Source organism: Apteryx mantelli, chromosome 1 (assembly GCF_036417845.1).
Source record: "Apteryx mantelli isolate bAptMan1 chromosome 1, bAptMan1.hap1, whole genome shotgun sequence".
NCBI classification, from domain to species: domain Eukaryota; kingdom Metazoa; phylum Chordata; class Aves; order Apterygiformes; family Apterygidae; genus Apteryx; species Apteryx mantelli.
Window position 1 is genome coordinate 209,652,346 of NC_089978.1, and position 20,327 is coordinate 209,672,672.

A 20,327-nucleotide genomic window follows, 5' to 3' on the forward strand; every position below is an offset into this window, starting at 1 on the left:
TTAGAATGGATGTTTATTATAAATGCTATACTAAATGCTTAAACCTTAAAGAACTGTGTACCAAAAATAATACTTCATATCTCTATGAACTTTTTCAGCAGAGAATCTCAGAGCATTTTACAAACAAATAACTTTTGCATCCACGTGAAGGGAGTGTTTACATGACCCCAGTTCATAAAGAGCTCTGAATCTTGAAGTGATTTGTTTTGGTAGCCTACATCAAGGACAACTGGACAAGTTAGTAGCTTCCTCAGCCTGAATTTAGCAACCTTTAAAATCCTTAGATCTCTGGAAGAGTTGATACCAGGCTGACAATATCTGTATAGCTCAGGCATCCAAGCAGAGCAAGCTGCAGCTTCCTTCCAGCCTGTGCACTGTGTCAGTGTGCCGCCACCGGATGCCTCTGGGTCCTGGGGATCTCACCATTTAAACACACTATGCAGGTGAGCAGAGAGCTATATACTGCAAGACAGTCAAGTGATAACTAAACAATCAGGGAAAATACACATTTTACCTTACTTTTATTCATTCTAGTCCTTGCAATTATCAGCTCTATTTAAGATAAAGGTTAGTACTCTACAGGGATTTGTATGTCTGAGATTGTGAGAAACTGTAATGGTTCTGAAAGCAAAGTAATACTTAATAGTCCATTACAGCTTGAAGGACCTGTCAGTCATACCGCTAAGTGCGCTGGAAGGAAACCCAGTGTGCACCCTGGGGTTCCCCCAGGGGGGCACCATCAGGTCGCCCAGGGCTGGCCCCAAGACATCGACAGGCAGGGTGTGCTCGTGTGGACAGCTGTTTTGTCCTCAATGGCACTCAAGGAAGAGGAAGTTGCTGCAGGGGAAGGAGAGTTACTCCTGCATCCCTGCAACCAGTACATCCAGAGAAGTATCTTCTTAACTCCCAGGAAGAAACACTAATGAGATGCCACAGTTCTTGTTTCTGTTATCATCACTGTGATTTTGGCACAGAGGATTTTTGGTCAATTAATGTCCAGCTGGAATTGCCAGCCCAAAATGCCCTTCAAATGATCATTACTTTTCAAGAAATATTGTTATTGTTTAATTAATCTGAAATTGAAATTGCAAGCTGAAAAAAGCATGTACTTAATATGTACTTAAATGCCAGAAAAATTCATTGTGATCAATTTTATTACAAGCAATGTCAGCTCCATTACAAATGGAAGGTGTTAAATACTATTTTAAAATAGTGTTAGTAAACTGCAAAGTACAGTTCTAAGTAAAACTCTGTGGTTTAAAGGTGCAATATTCTTATCATTTGGAAACACCTGGATTTAAGTCACAACTGAAAATGAATTTGGTAGTCTGTCAACCCACTTCCTAATTCCTTGTCATTTGTTCATATCACAAAGCCACCAGGCAAGAGTACGTGATGGGCAGTCCCTACTCAGAAGTGACTCAGGCCTGGAAGAGGAAGGGGTTTGATGTCTGAACTGAAAACTGTTTACAGAGCTGTAACAAAAGTTTGCAGCAAAATTAGTCATGTGTGCCTGGCACTCTCAGTTGAACTCTGTAAGCATTGCTTACCTGCCCTTGGAGAAAGAAACAGTCCTTGGCACGGCAACTCAAACCATCCCAGAGGAGATGGTTTTAAATGTCTAGGGACAAGTTTGTGCTCTATGTTGCTCTCATACTTTCTCTCCAGATTGATTAATGTGACATTATATTCTGCACCCCATCAGGCAGAGGAGGTGACAGAACATATTTTTCCCACTTACTAGATAGCCTCTGTCCTAGGCTATAATGCAGAAAATTGTTGTGTTTTAAAATAAAAGATCAACACTCATTTTTTTGAGAAACCTGTATCAGCCTCATCTTCAAGAGAGGATGCAGAGGATGCTAGGCTCTGGCTCTTAAATAGGTGGAGGTGATACTTCAGAGCCTTGAATATTTCACTAAACTCTGGAGACACAAGCTTGGGATCGTAACATTTCCACTTTTGTGTCTTTAGCTGTCTCCCTCTTCAGGGCGCAGCCTTTCTGGCTCGTCATTCTATGCCTGGCTCTCTACACACAAATATATTCCTAACAGGGGATCTGGATTCTGTTTCAGGGACCTGGTCACCACATACGAGATGTTGCAGCAAGTAGCTTGTAGGTGCCCACATCATCTATGATGGGAAATTCCTTGCTTTTTCTTTCATAGAGAGAATACCTCCTTGGTCATTTCCCATCCATCATGACTGCGCACTGCGCTTCCTGTCCCATTTGCAATCACTTAATATGTTCATGTTGAACACATGACATTTCTTTTTTTCATGGAAAATATTAACTAGTATTTAGACTCCAATTCTCAAATGGCTTCAGTGAAGAAGAGTTAAATGAACATTAAATATTTCTGAAATTTCAAGTGAGACAGACAGACAGATGGATGGACAGAAAGTTCTTTTAATGTGGTAGATGTTTCTTATCTGCTGTAACCAATGGCAATAATAAAAGATGACACCATGCAGGACAACACCAACTTTTTGTGAATTGCACGGCTGCCACAGACTACTGACTGAAAGCTATATTAGACACAGACACCTCTGAGGCCTTTATTTAGGAATCCTGACATCTGTGGCTTAGTCATATGTCATAAATTAACATGAATGCTAAAATTTTCCAAGACAGCTTGCCTGAAAAAAACACATATATGAACTGCTAATAACATAAGCGAAGGTCTCTTTCTATAGTCATAAGTCATGTCTTATGTCATATAAAAGCATTATTTTTTCCTGTGACCTATTTAATAGCCAACAACATTGCAATGTTTGAAGAAAAAAATTAAGCTATGCTAGTACAAAGTTTAAAAAAGAGAGTCTCCTCAACATACTTCCAATAGCTAATATAATTCCCTGGAAACAGGGATTAAAATAGTAATGCTGGTAGACCCTTGACTATAATGGAGCAAATGGTACCATTTAATATATAATGTAACTAGCACTTATCATTAGATATTAATCATGACTTGTACAATTTTAGGAGTTCTTATTTTGATCAAGTAAAAACTATTTTTCCGAAGCTGATATCTCTTTTTACTTTGGTTTCCTGGAGAAATGAACTTTATGGGTTCTTTAACTAAATTTAGCTGAGACAATGATGTCTCAAAGATAAATAAATTCTTATATGTTTTGTGAAAATCAGCAGTTGTGAAGGGGAAGATGCCCTATAGGTGCTCCTGCAGCAGCAAAGCTCCTACTCAGCAGGTACCTGTCTACCCTGCACAAGCCGATTAACACAAGTTATATTGTGCCCCTTTCTTTGGCACAATATAATCATTCTTTTTTGTGATAGAATTTGTATCACATTCACCCACAGAAAGAGATGGGCACCTGAAAAGAGCCTCATAAACCAAAGTCTAAAACTAAGTAGATCACAGTGTGCTAAAGATGTGGGATCATATCCTAGTCCCATAGCTCAGCTGCTGCTCAGGCTTTCTGATGGAAAGTACCAGAGGGTCCGTAGGGAAGTTTGCAGAACCAACGGAAAAAAGCAGCCTTTTACAAGGCACAGAGAGAAAAAAATTGTGAGAAGCAATGAGCAGAATTCCATTTAAGAGACACAGTGTTCAGGGTCACACAGCTCTTTAAACAAAGAACAAAAGATAGCCTTCTCTCCCAGTTCATACTGGGATTCATTCATTCAACAGAAACAAGGGCTTGATTTGGAGTTGCAAGATGGCCTGGTAATACTTTGTCCACTCCACAGTGTAGGGCACTTCCTCCTCATTTCATGTCCTCCTCTACCCATAGATAGCACTGCTCCATCCACCTCCCAGCTCTCTTCCTCCTTTGGTCTCCCTCCAACCAGGAGGCTGCTGCATCAGAGAAGTTAGTTTAAAAGGAAGATTTATCCAAAGAATACATTCTTTACAATAAAATACGGAAGGACCTGTGTAAATCTCTGATACAGAATCAGCCCATTCAACCAAAAAAAGCCCCCAACCCTTTGTGCCATATGCTGCAGAAAGATTCAGTTTCAAACTTAAGGCTGCTATCACTTGAGCCAAATGAAAACGATTTGCAGACTAGTAGTTGACTACAACAAATTGTCACTAGTGGGCATTGCCACACATAAACAATACCCATCATAAAAGCTCACTACGTGGTTTTCAGTGAAAATATATATTAGGAGTTCAAGAAGTAAGGCTTTACCTATAAAACCAGTATGTCAGGCCTGTATGCCCAAATGCATCTCTAAAACAAAAATGGGAAGAGATGATATGCATATTTTAGTACAGAATAGTGAAGAATCAGGTAAACAATGATTACATTAAACAAATTATTTATGATGCTTGTGATTTACTTTAAGTTGCAATTTTGAATAAGCTTATGTATACTTTTAACTATAGAGCAGGCTGCACTCACTAAAGGGAAGCAGGTGTATACAGATAAATATTCTAGAGTTTGATCTTGACTGAAATGATCAAAAAGACATTGTAAATTAGAAATAAAAAGGAGAAGTATGCTTAAAAGTGCTGAAAAATGATAAAGCAGTCTGTGTCACATTTACTTTATGTAGAAAAAAATTGATAGATATTCAGTATGAATTAAAACAGGAAACTAAGCAGTTCAGTTTGGGGACCATCTATTACTCTGGTTTTAAATGTTTACTTACAAAATATTTACAAGTGAAAAGGAAAACTATTTCTTATTAAAACAAAACAGTTCCAAATACAAAAAGCGAGATTTTTAAAATGCTCAACATGAAATAGGAATCATGCAGATTACTGCTAATGACAAATATTTATTCTTTAATTTCATTATTTATTTTTATTCCATATAAATAATCAACTCAAAGGGAGAAGAGAAGGATATGACAGCAAATATGAAAAAGAACAATGAATTTTAAATTACGACTTTATCAATTTTGTTTTTTAAAGCAGTACAGCAGGTTGAATACATTTTACGATACAGTAATATTACAACATAAATCTACAGGATCCTTTTGTATAGGATTTATTCATTGACAGCTGAAGTTAGAATAGATTAATGGAACAGTTCATTAATTGGTTTGCAACTCTTGACAAGAAATTCAAAACGTATTAAATATAAGTAAAATTAGAAAGACAGTCCTAGATTTTATTTCTTTTGTGCCAGCTGTCAAATAGATTAATGATATTATTGAAAGCTATTGCTTTTAATGAAGTCTGGTGATGTTCGAGAAAATACTTGTTTTGGATTCCTGTTTGCATTTGTGGAAATGTGTCCATATAAACTTACTGGAACTTACTGCTTTCTACCAGAGTTACATGATTAAAGGAGAAGAAACAAGGAGAAAAAAGAAGAATCGTGACTGCAGAACAGTTGCTGGACTTCAGTCATTTCTAGTATTAAAACAGGGGCATTGCAAAAATGGTGAAGCAGTATCTTACACCAGGAATGTGAACAGGGCTTTTATGTTAACTGGTGAAGTTTTGATAAAGACTCATTTTCCAGCACTAAAAGAGGTTTAAAATGCTAATGCATTCATAAGACCAGAACCATTTAATACAGATCTCCAAACTGAACATGAAATGAATAAAGGTGCTCCTGTGTCTCACAGGAGACATGTCCAGCTAAAAATGCACTACATAAAGTTTAAGCATATAATAAGGAAAATTGGGCCTATTCACTATTGTGAAAGATTATTGCTTTCCTAAGATACTTATATCCTTGAGATTACAGATAACCTAACCTGTAATCACCCTTATGATTCTGAATTTAACAACTGTGTTCTGAGCTTTTGCTGACAAGGATCATACTATTGATTTATTTCTCTCTATATATATTTAAAATTTCAGTTATAGCAATAAATCTATAGCTTTCCTTTTTCTAAGAAATTGAGATGTTCAGAGAGAGGACGGCTCAAGATGATGACAGCAGTTTCAAAGAACGAAAGGGAAGGAAATCCTGAATTCATGAGAACCATGCAGTACCATGCAAAGGACAGAGAGAGAATTCTGCTGGCTAGATGAAACAGAAAAGGGAGAAGCAATAAATGCCCTGAATTGGCAGGCTAAAGGTATATGGAAGTTGAAAGTATTGTTAATAATGAAAGGGAATTGGGGAAACATGGAGGACTGAAGATGGTTCACTGGGAGATGTCAGACACAGAATGAAACAAGGGGTTCATCTAGGAGAAAAAGATGAAGAGGAGAAGGGTAGATGTGTCACTGGCATGAAGATGAGAGCTGAAGCTGTACTTGCCAGGGAGCTCATCCAAAGATACCACCTGTGACAACAGGAATGGGGAAAAGAGACAGTGATGTGGGGTTCAATTCAAGATTCATTACTACATGTAGCAGTGTATGTCCTGGTGTTTACATGTGAACCAGATAGCTATGCCCTGCTTACTGTCAAAGTGGACCTGGTATGCATGGTCAATGAAGTCTAAAGGTAATTCATCTCACCGTGGATAGACACCTATATTTGGCAATCAAGTTGGTGGGTATAGAGGATGGAAAGATGGATGAATGCTAGGTGAAATCAAAGATTTATTAATGTTTTTAAGCATACTTGTTTTTGAAAACTAAGACATAGGAAAAACGAGATTGACATTCAAAAGGAAAGGAAGGCTAAGAGTGTTGAAGACTAGTGATGGAGACTACTGATTAGGATGGATTAGTAATGAGGTAAGTGAAATTTGACATTTCTGATCCCAGGAAATTTCAACATTTCAACAGCTGTTTAACCCTAAAATTGGATTAAGAAGTAAATGTTCACTTTTCTCCAGAATGTAAATTCTCCTAAAATGGATTCAAGAAATTGAAAAATTTCATTATTACTTTTTTTAATCAAAAAAGGAATGCTCTCAAAACTGAGATATTTAATTTCATTTAGACTGAACTGCTTTTCAATATTAAACTACATTTTTCTATTTAGTAATCAGTAATTTTTTTTCCATACTCTGACACTCTGTTAGCAGATCACTCACATAATATACTTGCAACCACACAAACCCTATGAGTCTGCTATGTTATAAGAACATTATAGTAAATGTAGTAATCAGGGAAAAGGTCTTCTCACAGAAACAGAGGGGGCAGAACCACAACTTTTGTAGGGCATCGCTCTACAGATAAAAACTGGTTAATCAATTTTGAAGTGAAAACTAAATTTTTAGGAACCATTTAAAAGAAGTATTCCAATTCAGACTAACCCAAATATTTTACTCATATTTTTAGGAGAGAAAAACAAAGTATTTTTAATAAAGTCAAGTTTTTCTTGAAATGTGTAAAAAATTCTAGTTCTTATTGAAGAATTGCCAGCTATTTCTGCTTATTACTATTATGAAACTGAGAAAAGCACCACACAAACAGACAGTAAGGCAGTTCTTTCTTCAAAGAACTACAATCTAAGTAGATCTGACAGACGGAAAGTCAAAGTAATTTGTTGAAAGTCACACAGCAGGTCCATGACAGAGACAGAAATAAAAATCAGCCCTTAAAATCTCCTAACCTACAAATGGGGCTTGAAGGGGGGTGTCATTAAAGGAAAAGAGAAAGTGTCCACAGCATGGAGCAAAGAATGCTTGACTTGGTAGAGCTTGTTAGTCTCTTGGAAAAGACATGTGAAAATTTGTTCCAAGAGGAGGGATGTGCTGGAAGGCTGGTTCCAGATTTTGTAAAGAGCAACAAGCAAGCACTGGGATTTGTAGATACAGAAACCAAGGAAAATGGAGAATTAGTATTTGGCAAAGGAGCACTGAAGAGCTGAAAGTGAAAGAGTGGAAATGCCTGCAGTGGAGGGGGCCCTCTATACTGCTAGCCCAGAACGTCTGGACTCCAATACTGTACGCTGCTCGGGGACTGTCTCTGGTGGAAACTGTCTGCTGGTGCCTTCTTTGCCGGTGGCAATGAAGGAAGAAGATTTGGCAGGATTTGCACTGAAAGGAGAACATGAAAGTTCAGTTGTTCAAAATGAAAAACAGATTACAGAATCTGATAGGTGGTAAGGACATTATAATATATCTCAGTGAATCAGTAAAAATTTCAAATGTTAAGAAATGAGTGTTAATGAAAAGCACAAAGTATATAGATAGCAATACAGAAGCAAGGTAAGCATCATTTCCTATCTAAGCACTGACGACTTTCTAAATTTTTTTTTATCTCTGAGGAAAAATGTGCCATAATAAATCATAAAGTGTAACAGAAAAGACGTTTGGCATAAAAAACATCTACCAAGCCATAGATGAAATGGGTGTGAAATTAATACATTAAATCTAAAAGAAAATTCCAAATCTCTGTGTTTTATAACAAACTCTTTAGTGCTGGACCACAATAGCTTGCTGTACTGACATTTTTAGGCTAATTAGCCATTTTGAGGAGCCTTTACAAGTATTGAATTTTTAAAAGAAAAAACCCAGAAATTATTGAACAACTTTAGGAAAACAGAATGTTACAACAACAATCTTTTTAAGAATAAAAGATCTCTCCCTAAAGTCTTTTATGCTTCATTTCAAGTGCTTTGCATTAATGAGCTAAGCAACTCTTAAAAGAACAATATGATCTAGCATACTATAGTGATTCACTAATTCAGTAGTTAAATAACTGCAAAATAATACTGTTCTGTTAACACACTCATCTTCATTTATTATTTTTTTCTGTATTTTTAAAAATATTTCAATATTTGCTGTGATCTCAGTATACAACTGCTAACAGAAAAAAAAAGCAATCCACGTTAACTTCATGTAACTACGTCTGTGATGTGTTGCTTGATAGATATTGAGGGATTTTTTCCTTTGCTTTTTACACTAGTATTCCTTAGGGAGCAAGCAAAGATACAGCTCCATGTAAGTAACGTGAGAGATTTATAATGCAAAACTCCTGTGCCCTTGTTCTGTGTCAGTAATACTTCTGTTGTATTCATTGTAGAATTTACTCTGGGAGCTAGTGTTGTCAGTGCTGGAATAAACATCACAAAATCATTCAGACATGAATTTTCTGATGTCAGAAGAGAACGTCAGAACTATGGCTGAAATAAGGAAGGGATTTTTGGAATACAGGAGTCTTTAAAAATGAAGCCGTTCATAAAAACCAGGAATGTTCCATACCAAACCATTGATTCTACAGTTTATATACCTAGAAACTCCTCAGTGACCTTTTTTATCAGTCCAGAATAGCACTGAGTTGTCTTTCTGTTAATAATATTTACATTAACCAATCTCATGCATTTTGGAAATTTTAAAATACATCAGATGCACTGCATGAAATCTATTAATACATTTAAAATGTTTTAAAATGCTTTGAATTAATGCATGCATGTGTTTAATCCCCTATATCACACAATAATAAAACAAGTAGCAATCTTTATAAATCATTACTTCTTAACTGGCTAATTGAGCTAACACTGAACTATAAAACAATTAAATAAACCTCCACAGAAAAGATTTTTTACAATACATCTTTGATGTGATTTTACAAAATGATTTTGATTACTGGAACTTTACTAGAGAAAATATGAAAATCATAATGAGTGCACATAAGACAGTTTGATGCTATCTATATTCACTCATCTCTGCTGCATAACAACTACAATTCCCTTTTGCATCTCCAACACTATTTACATTTTCATTTTTTAAACCATTAACAATGCAGTGCCCCCCGACTCTGGTCTTGAACTCTGGCACACACTGATCTATTTTCTCCCTCCCACGCCCTGTTTTATCAGACGCTGTTTTGTTTAAATTGGCTACTAAATAGCATAGCACTGTACCTTTAAATACAAATCAAACAATATTCATATTCCCACGGTGCTGCTAGTTTCCCTTATGCATTGAATCGCCTGTAGATTAAAGCTCAGAATCTGCAAAGGGATTCTGTTCTGCAGACCAAAGTTCTCTGTAGGAGATGAGGGAGAGGGTCAGTCCAGGAGTCACAAACACAACAGGCAGAAAACGCACTTGTGATCCTCAGCTTTGGATAGCATCAGAAAGCAGAATAAAAAGCAGAAACACATGGCACACTGAGAACTGGTATCACTTATGGCTTCTAACCAAAGCAGCAATTAAACACCTTTCATCATTCCCCCGAAAGCCTTATTTCTGTACGAATCGAGACACACACACACACACAAAGGCAAATCCCTTCCGAGCAGCAACAAAAACTTAATAACCTACCATTTTCTTTGCACTCTTCTGGAGGTTTAGCCTTTTTCGCAAGTCGTGGATCCAGCCATGATGTTGTCTTTGTGTTATGGCTGAAAAGAAAAGAGATCACTCTGAGCAGACACATACTGAAAGGAATCAAGTTTATTCCTTAAGAAAAAAGGGTTAGTCCAACAAAATTGCAATCGATACACTTAATTTGCTTACTGGTTCTAAGTAGCCCTGAAGGAGGTGTAAGAGTAATTGTGCAAGGCAGCTGTAAATTTGGCAACCTCAGCTCCCTGTCCTCAAAGCAGCTATTTTTATTAAAATCAACTAGAATGTTGCCAAGTTAACCTCATTGAAAATGCAGAACTCATCCAGAGCAAAAGGAATTTATTACAAATACAGTGTTCTCCCGCTGAACGAGTGCAGGCGACAGGATTCTGTACCATTCTCACAGTTTTCAGATAGAATTATTTTTGTCTTAAACCTGTCCTTTTTATAAATACAGGTTTGTGATTTCTTACCAGCAGCACTGGCAAGGCATTAAAAAATGATGCAAATTACAGCATGCTCCTGGAAAGTCTACATTTCTGGACAGAGTGATTAATGATACTTTGTTTAACAAACCTTTATCTATTCCATATATAATTCTTCTATCAAGATAAAATAGATATGCACAAGCTGAATGAATCATGTGGCTTCTTTCTATACTCAGAATAGATCTTTGAGGAATCAGCCATGAAATAGCCTTGAACTAGCACAAACTGTTTTCTAGGAGAATATTTTGCCGAATGAACTGGTACTTAGAACAGCTAATGAGACTTAAAAACAGACTTTTTCAATGTTTACCTTTCTCAGAAGCTTTTGAATTTGGAGCCATTTTTTTAATCATGTTAAAAAAGGAAGACTATGCAATAGAAAGGGATGCGATCCTTACTCCTTTATTTTTGAAATGCCTTTCTTACAATACCATCATTCACAGCCCATTCTAGCCCATGTTTTATTTATCCGCTACATCCTAAGAGAACACTCATTCCATGCAATTTAAACAGTACTGAATTATTTAGATTATTATTAATTTGCTGTGTCGTTTTAAAGTGTGCTTAAGACCTTTGTTATAAACATTAGTATGAGGTATATGAAAACAGGGATGAAGTTCCACTAGGAATGAAGAAATTCACAAAGCCAGGTCCTTCTCCCACCTTGATTCCCTGTTTAGTCCTTGGAGCTAACTTCCTCTCTGCCTTGATTTCTCCATCTCTGGAATGTGAATGATACTAACTGCTTCCCAGCATTATTGTCACAACATTAGATCTTTCATACATACTTTGGATGGAAAAAAGGCAGATATGAGTTAGGTACTGATAAAGTGGCAACTAAAATGAAAAATTTAAATTCCATTTAAATTCCCATTTTAAACATATTCTACTCTAAAACACCATTCATGACAGGTGGAGAGGATAAATTAAACCTTCACCTACTTTAAGAGGGTGGTTATATTTGCAGAGCGTGAAGAATGAGAAGCTAAAGGTAAGGTAAATTTGAAACGATGCCTTAAGCCTGTGCTTGATTGTAAATGTAACTAAGATGCTTTCTCTGAAGATTCTGCTGCCTGTGGTCTCCTGTAGGGTGTATTTTTATACTGCAGTCACAGCTTAACTGCAGCTTGTGCAGACATACTTGAGCTAGCTTTAAATTAACTAACTGAGATACTGGCAACAATGTCATTGCAGCAGTATGGAGCTCAGCGTGGGCTAATCATTCGAGCATATACTGAGCTACTTGGGTGCAGCTTGCGGCACACACTGAGCTCCATACTACCGTGGGTACCCGTTTAGCAGTGTCAGAGCTTAAAGCTAGCTTGGACATATTTGTGCAAGCTGCAGTCACATCTCTGACTGTAATATGGACATGTCTTGTACAATTGCTACTGTCTCCTAGCTACTAATTCCAAATAATTTTAGGGACACCCACTAGTAGCAAGGAATAAGTCAGATCCACAGATAGTTTACCATGGCTTTAAAAGAATACTATCTACTACTACTATTCATAATGCTTGGTCTGATATACAGTGGGTCTCAAAGCATTTTACAAAGAAAGTAAGAATCAACATCCCTGTTTTAAAGATGGGAGAACTGAGACACAGAGTCATCAAGTGCCTGTCCACAATCATCAGACAAAGCCAGTGGCAGAGCCAGTAGCAGAAGCCAACTCTGTTGCAATCTAGCTGGCTGGTTGTCTTCTCACAAGACCAAGCAACAGCAGAACAGACCAATTCACAAGTCCTGAAAATTCCCCTATGGCAACATTTCTAGAATAGGCTGGAAATGAGTTTTCAGGCCACTACAGAGGCAGGTGACAAGCTGAAAATCTGCCCAATTCAGTATGACTGTTTAAACCTGTATTAGTTGGATTGCGTCCTTCAAGGCCCTTGTTCAAATCAAGAGAAACAACAAGCAACAGTTACGCTTCCCTTCAGCATAAATGTGGCTTTCATAAAGGCAGTAGGACTGATGTCTTCTAATTTTGTGCACTCTGGCCATTCTAAACAAAACCATAAACAAATAAAAAAGTCAAAAGCTTTTCCAACATGAGAATGATCCTCCAGTCTGCTGCAAAATGTCAGAGAGTGAAGACAGTATCTCATGTAAATCCACTCTTGTGGCACCCGCTTTCCTCTTCTTTTATTCCTCTAGCTAGTTACCACCTCTTAAACCTATTCAGCTACTTCGTAAAAGCAGGATTCATCCACAAGAACTTTTATCTATAACAGATAACTGATGGAGCAAAATATCTTTTGAAAACCATCCATATCCTCCTGATCCTTCTCCATGCCTGCTCCCTTGCCCTGCCTCTCTACTTTATCATGTGTATAAAACAGCTATGGTATCTCTTGCAGTGGGACTTTAAATTCTTCTAGACAAGTGCTTCAGCACAGGGTATAAATCCTTTTCCTGCCGAGAAGACCTACCCTATTTAAAAGAAAGCAGAAACAACCTCACCTGTCTTCTAACTTTTCTATGTGACTGTGAGTGTCCCCTTAGTACTACATAGTACTGGTTCTTTGCATTGTCTTAGCAACCAGGTACACAACCTACACACACTCCTACAATGACAGACATGATTGCCATTGTACTGCTCTCAGGAAAAGAGGGAAATAAGCTGCCCTACATTATAGTGTTGTAGTTTGGTATGCATGTCTACTTCTGAGGTTTAGCTGGCAGGGTACTCTTCCAGCCTCCCTTGTGGCAGCTTTCAAGTTGTGGATTTTGGAGAGATGCTGCTCTTCCTATAGACTATGCTCTGGTAATGCTAAAGACACCAGTTCTCTGGAGTCCCAGGGCTCTGCCTATTCACTTTCCAGTTCTGCAGCAGACTAGAATCTGTAGAAGCTAAAGGGAAACAGAATCTAGGTCTAAACAGTTTTTAATCTAATTCCAAAGAAGACTTGATATGTAAGTTTAGCAATGGGAAAGAAGACAGAGGGAACACTAAAATGGCCAAACTAATACAAATGGCAAAAGTAACATTAATGCATATCTGCTGCATGAGCTCTGCACATGTTAATACTTTTTACTAATTAAGAACCCTGCAAAATATACAGTGCATAACCTGCCTGCATTACGACTATGTTTAATCATCTGTGGCCATTTGGGGAGTTTCATTGACAGACTAGAGGAAAAAGGGGTTGGGGATTTACAGATTAGTTATGAATGAATTGCAGAGGCAGTTGTGGAATAAATGCACAAACAGGCAGTCAGAGCGGTTGTCACTGACTGAATGAGAGTGAAGTGATGCAATAAAAGCATTCTGCGAGAAATACAGCTGTAGTTCCACTAGCATTTTCTGCTGGCTACTGTTTCATTACTCAGCAGTAACCATACCTCATCATTAAAGGACAGGTTTAGACAATCCATCCTTACACAATTTCTCTGATCGTGATTGCTAGCTAGGAAGACTGAGCTAAAAAGCAGATGCTGACAAACCAACCATGCATACCTTAAATTCCATCTTAAAATCAAGAGCAAGTTCTTAGTTTTGAAATCTTGTAAGCAGTCAAGGAAGGATCCCCTTTGTTTTGCTCCGTTCAGGTGGAGCACAGGCATAGCATAACATTTTTGAAATTCATTCTAAATTATTACCTGATATACAAGATAGATACAGCTTGTAGGCCTTAACTAAATTTGCAAAATAATGCCTAAAACACAAAATAAAAGTCGCCCGGTAAAGCAGCTGAGCTTACTATTGCAGCCAAAAGTCACTAAAATAATCATTGCAGAGTTAACTTAAATCACCTTTACCAAGTATTTGCACCCAGCAGAAACAGCATACTATAATCAGTGTTCTCCCATATTAATTATACACAATTCTAAACATACATGAACACATTTTTCATCTGGTTTAAATAGAGTGAAAGAAAGTTCAGAATACTTCCTAGAGAGTCTGGCAAAATTGCCCATTCTTCTCCAGCTTCTCTTTGTAGCTCTGCATCTGAGACCTGGCAGAGACTGTTTATGTCCCAATTCCCCATTAACACCATTGGAGCTAGGAACCAGAGCCTTTCTAAAAATCTGACTAGATACTCATCGACACCTTTAAGAATCCAAAAATGCTGGGAGTCTGGCCTTTCTTATTTAACAATGTATTGCCTTGCTTTTATAATTATTTGTTAGACAGTATACTATTTTCCTTAAGATTTTATTTGATGGATTTGTGTTAGCAATCTGTCAGTTTAAAGCACTTTAACAAGTGAAGTTTCTTGTACCAACAAAGACCTCAGACAATCTCCAGAAACATTTTTGAAGAGAATACGGAAACAGTAATAGCCTTAATGTCTTTTGAAAACACTGAAAACCTATTATAAATTGTAACTCTTGCAAGGTATGTAATTTGCATGTTATTGTGAAAGGCATTACAAAATGGGTACTTACCAGTGTGCTGCTTCAGGGTATTTGGGGACAGCACATATGGGTTTGTTTGGGTTTTTATTGTGAATACATTACATTCAAGATGGTCTTCAATATAACAGCTTGAGCAAAGGATAGTGCATGAGACATGAAAAATAAAGTGCACTCTAGGCCACCTGACTTTTAAAATGCTTACTCCTCCCTCCTTTTTGTATGCCTTAGATTTGTAGATATGCACAGATAGCACAATAATGATTTCAAGTAATTTATGTGTAGGGAGACAGTGAAAAGAAAACAGAGCATCAAAATGGCAATTTTGCAATTCATCCTTTGTTGGCTGCAACCCGAACTTCCTTGAACACATACAGCGACAGATACAAAGGGACACCTCCTCTGGCTATGATTTGAATGAAAGTACCTATGACTGCTAGTTTGTGTTGAACTTCATGCTGTCGGTCTGTGTTAGGTGTGCCCGGAGTACACTGTCCTTAAGGGACACAGGTTTGGGGATGCGTAGCCTGTGAACCCCAGATGGACTTGGGCAGTAGATAAGCACTTAGGTACTCGACCCAAACACAGTGGTGGTGCCTCTAGGCATTCACAGGAGATGAAGATGCATATATAAGACTTTTTGAGGAATATATAAATGCCTAAGGCCTCCCAGACTTGCGCAATTTCTGCTGTTTAAGTCACTGTCTTTGACTCAGGCAGTTAAATTCTGCCTAAATTAGATTTTAGATAACATCAGTTTTGGAAAACAACCTTTGTTCACAAAGAATGGGCGTCATCTCATGTGACTTCAGCCATCTAGAAATTATGCAGCTAATTGTGTAGGATTCCTCTATGTTCAAGGGAGAGGCACCTATAGAGAATAATTTATCTTACCATCTTAGGGTGGGACTGAGGGCCTAACCATATGCACTTAGTGCCATTTCAGGTGCTACAGAGTCTCCCAAATGCCCTCCAGCTGCCACTCCAGAAGGGAGAGATAGGTTTTGATAGGTTCTGTGTCATATCTTCCAGATCCATGCAGATGTCTTGGGCTATTAGTACATCTACATTAGTGTTTTGGCTCAGATCAGGAGGGCATTTTTCAGGTAAAACTCCCAGTTATCTTCATTTAAGTCTTGTAAGTCAACTTACAAGTTGACCTGTAAGTCAACTTGTAAGTTGGACTTCTTTTACTTGGGTTTCAACCAGAAGATGTACTGTAAGAGCTCATATAATGCACTTCAGCAACTCACAGGCATGAAGTCCATGTCATCTGAAAAGAGCTAGTGGATGTGGATGCTGGATCATCAGCACCAACTGCTTCACTCTACAGTCTACTACTATTGCTAATGTAGATATGGACATGATTTAGGTTAGAACAGATCTAAAATGACTTTAACTTAAATCTGTTCCCATGGACTGAATCCCTATTAGGGGCTGGAGTCCATGAAGTGCATTCCTGGGGATCAACTTTCTTTTTAGTTTCATTTGAAAGGAATCCAGTTCATGTACTCTGAGATGTGAAACAAGGAATGGTGAGTGGAGACAACCAGAAGATTTGCTTCATAAGTGGACACATTATCTAAACTTACATGCTACTGTAGATGTACCCTTGGATATCCTAGCGCATCTTTACTAGCAGAAGCATCAACATTTAGGCAATTGAATTCTGTCCTTATCTTAGGACAGGATGAATGAGCCTCTGGAGGTAATTATCTCTCTCCATTGACCACAGGAGTCTTGGCAGCTGGTTATACTAGATATCTAATGTTAGATGGCAAGCAAGGTGAGCTGAATCTTCTAGTTCATTAAATATAAAGAAGCAGAAAAATTATGACACCACTGCAAACTTTAGAAGAAAGGTGTTTGAAGAGGAGTTCTGCACAGCAGAGCAGAGCAGAGCAGCAGAGACCTTTGGGGGAAGACAAGAAATAAGAAACTGAGGAAAGACAATGGGAATTGAGCTGGCAGTTCGACTTGGATGTCAGTATAGATAAAAACAGTAACTGAGAGCAAGGAAATATATACCACTAGCACAGATTGAGAATGTCTTTACAACATTAGAAGATAAGAGAAGAAAAATTTCAGCATTCCCCAAATTCTTTCCAGTTCCACCTTCCCCGCATTCAAAATAAATTTGTCATGAGGCAAGGAACTGGTCTCAGGAGAAATAAACCAAAGGTGCCTGTCCCACTGTATGTCAAGCTGAGGTCAAAAAAGCCTAAGAGATATGATCGTTGTTATGCCAGACCAAAACTAACTAATTCAATACAGCATATAAATGTGGCACAAAAATTACAGACACCTAGGGTCAAATTCACAAGACCCTGATGATTCAGAATTGTCCAGAAGATAAAGTCAAATACTGATAAAAGATGGTTTGTTCTCCAAAGAAGAGGAATCCCACCAGAAGTGAACATTAAAACAGCAGGCGAAAAAAGTCCTTGGAAGGTTTGTCTTATTTGCTGTGGTAGCAGAAATAACCACATAACTAAAATGTGGCAAATTTCAATATTACACAGTGATACACTGATAATGTAACATACTTCCCAAAATACCAAGCTAGCTCATAAGAGGTTGGGTAATTATTTCAGGATATAGAAATAATCTTGAACAGGTAGAAGGGTGTATTTCCACTTTAGTACTTTTAGTATCTTCTTGTATGAAAGATATAGTTATCAAATTTAATGGTGTAGCCAGGCTTAACTAGTATATCCTGCTTTTTGATGGTGAACTGATGAAGCAAACAGGAACAGCTAAATATATTGAAATTCTTGAGATAAGCATGATGTCTGGGTAAACATTTTGTTCCTGCAATCAAAAGACTCTCCTACCTTAAAAACTCCTAAGAAGAAATACTGATCCCATTGAAGTCAGTGGCAATATTCTCAGAAAAAAACTGGGTCAGGATTTTACTTTTCCAATTTGTAGCTCTACTACTTTTCAGGTAACAACACCAGCTATACTCAAAAACTTAATGGGCATTTTTTATTGTGAGGAGGAGAGTCCTTGGCAGAGGCCTATTTTATAGCTATTTGGTAGTTTTTTATGGTGCTCTTTTAAAAAAAGCAGTTTTAACAGCTAGAAGGATATTGCAACAGGTCCAAAAAATGATGGTGACTATAAGCCCAGGGAAGTAGGTGTTAACCTAGGAAGAGACTGAGTATCTGTGAAATGTATTGGCAAGATGTTTGTTAAGCCTCATGTGGCCAAACTCTCCTAAAAATCACCACAAGTCAAAAAAGATAATCTCTTATATATGCATTACAAAGGTTTAAGTCTATGCTAGACTTTTCTTCACTAACAAAACAATTGTTAATGTAGGGTAAGCAAAATAAACCAGATGTGCTTTTGATCAGTGTAGAGTTAAACAGCTTCTTCCATGGACTATGTACTTTTCTTGAGACTATTCATTAAGGATTACTTGTAACTCAGCTTGATGAACTGTAGTTCTTCTCAGTTTATGGTCTTTTACTCTCCCCACTCCCCTTCCAGAGAGCTCTGCTGCCTTTAAGTGGAAAAGGCAAAACCAATTCTGCATTTTATATGTAAAGAATACAATATGTAAACAACCTCTATAAGACTGTCTATAATGTATGATGTATGTGATAGAGGTTGATTTAGAGTTGTCTGACTTGAGTGAGAGCAGTATTGAAGGCTGACTGCTCATGATAGCAGATGCACCTACAGACTCTTTGGTCCTTTTGTATTTACTTCAACAATGCACTGGGCCGACATAGCAAACGTTGATTGCCCAAGATCCAACAAAGCGAATGCCTGCTGACTTTGCTAGGACAACACAAGGCTCATTTCTCTAGGAGCAGAACTGGAGTCTTATTTGGTGCTATTTCAATTTATATATTGTGTTTTAATTATTGCATGCTTTCATTAGCATATATTCTAAAACAAAGTAAAGGTAGGAGATGGACTCCTATTTGGGTGTCTGTATTTGAAAATTTGGATCCAAATGTAAGGGAGGCTGGAAGGAGCCCAAGAAATCTATGTAAATAGCTCATCCTAAAAAAATAATGGTAAGCATTATGTAGCAGAAGGGATGCTTTTCTTGTTCCGTCTGCGAATGTTAACATAAGTAAACACGGTGTCATGCACCTGTGTCAAAAAAGAGAAAGAAAGAAAGAGATCTATCCATGCTCTAAAATACAACCATCCTCTCAGTCACCCAGTGAATCTGATATCTCAATTTTTTTTCTCTTGCTAGACCTTGAGGCAGAGGAAATTCCTTCCAGTGTGTTTTAGAAAATGCTAACTGGGCCATTAGTGATTAACAAATAAATAATACCGTCTACAGTTATCCCTCTTCTTATGAAGTCACTCCTTTCATTGTAAGTCTGCTACACTTCCTCTGATGGGAGTTTTGATAAATTAACTCACCTACAAATTTTGAAGGCGAATGTATGACAATGCTGTCATGAAATCTATGTCTTTTGGGTGTACCTGTGACAACCCGGAACTCAAGGGTACTTACTGCTTAAGTCCTTAGGATTTAAATGCACAATTTACAAGATCCTCAAATAAAGTAAAAAAAGATGCTGCCTAGTATGACATTTTTTTTCACCCATTGTGATGTACATTTTAAAAATGTTTGGTTTTGATCTATTATTTAATAATCTAGTACAATCTTTACTACTGTTCTGGGAGATGTTGCTAGACAAATAGGTTTTTGTTGTCTTATTATCTTTCTGTTTTTTGCGAAAGCAAATGGAGTCTCTTTATGCCATTAACCAAAGTGACTTGTAAACAAAGAGGCAATTTAACAGCATACCGACAGCACTACATTCCAACTTAACCCTGTGAGGACTGTACAATGTGAAAACTCAAGCGATCAAAGAGTTGTTACTTTGTCAGGAATCTAGTAAATAATCTTGTATCTTTACAGATCTGTAATTGCACTACTTTGCAATTAGATTATTCAAGAATATAATTCCAAAGGCAAAGAGACCTTCTAACATTCCTTCTATGTCTGTACCTCTGATTGATTTCTCTGCTTTACATAACATTCATTTAGTGGAAGTGAATCATGAGTATTGTCAGGACCACTACAGTAAACCAGAGCATTTCCAGTGAAGGAAGTAAGCCGTAATATCAAAGGAATTTGAGGAGTGCAGTAGCTGCTCTGTGGAGCAGCTGGGTTATTCGAATTCATTGTATTTCACTAAAAAATATGTATTTATTTTTGATTAAATTGCCTGCTGTAGTACTTACCAGTATCACAGCTTGGTATGTTAGTGCCAAAAAAACCTACTCTGAAACAAAATGCACCTCACAGATCATAGAGCTTTTGTTGCATCAAGTAAAATAAAAGTGCCACATAATTCAGTCTGTTCTCTGGCAGAGCA

General features: G+C 37.4%; 1 protein-coding gene across 3 annotated transcripts in view; it reads right to left on the reverse strand.

The window, feature by feature from the left end:
- Positions 1 to 20,327, reverse strand: part of MAGI2 (membrane associated guanylate kinase, WW and PDZ domain containing 2) — a 781,658-nt gene that overhangs the window by 226,890 nt on the left and 534,441 nt on the right. For all 3 annotated transcript variants that reach the window (XM_067316830.1, XM_067316827.1, XM_067316829.1), the window contains one exon: positions 10,100 to 10,179. In XM_067316830.1, coding sequence (XP_067172931.1) covers positions 10,100 to 10,179 — 80 coding nt within the window. The remainder of the gene's footprint in view (positions 1 to 10,099; positions 10,180 to 20,327) is intronic.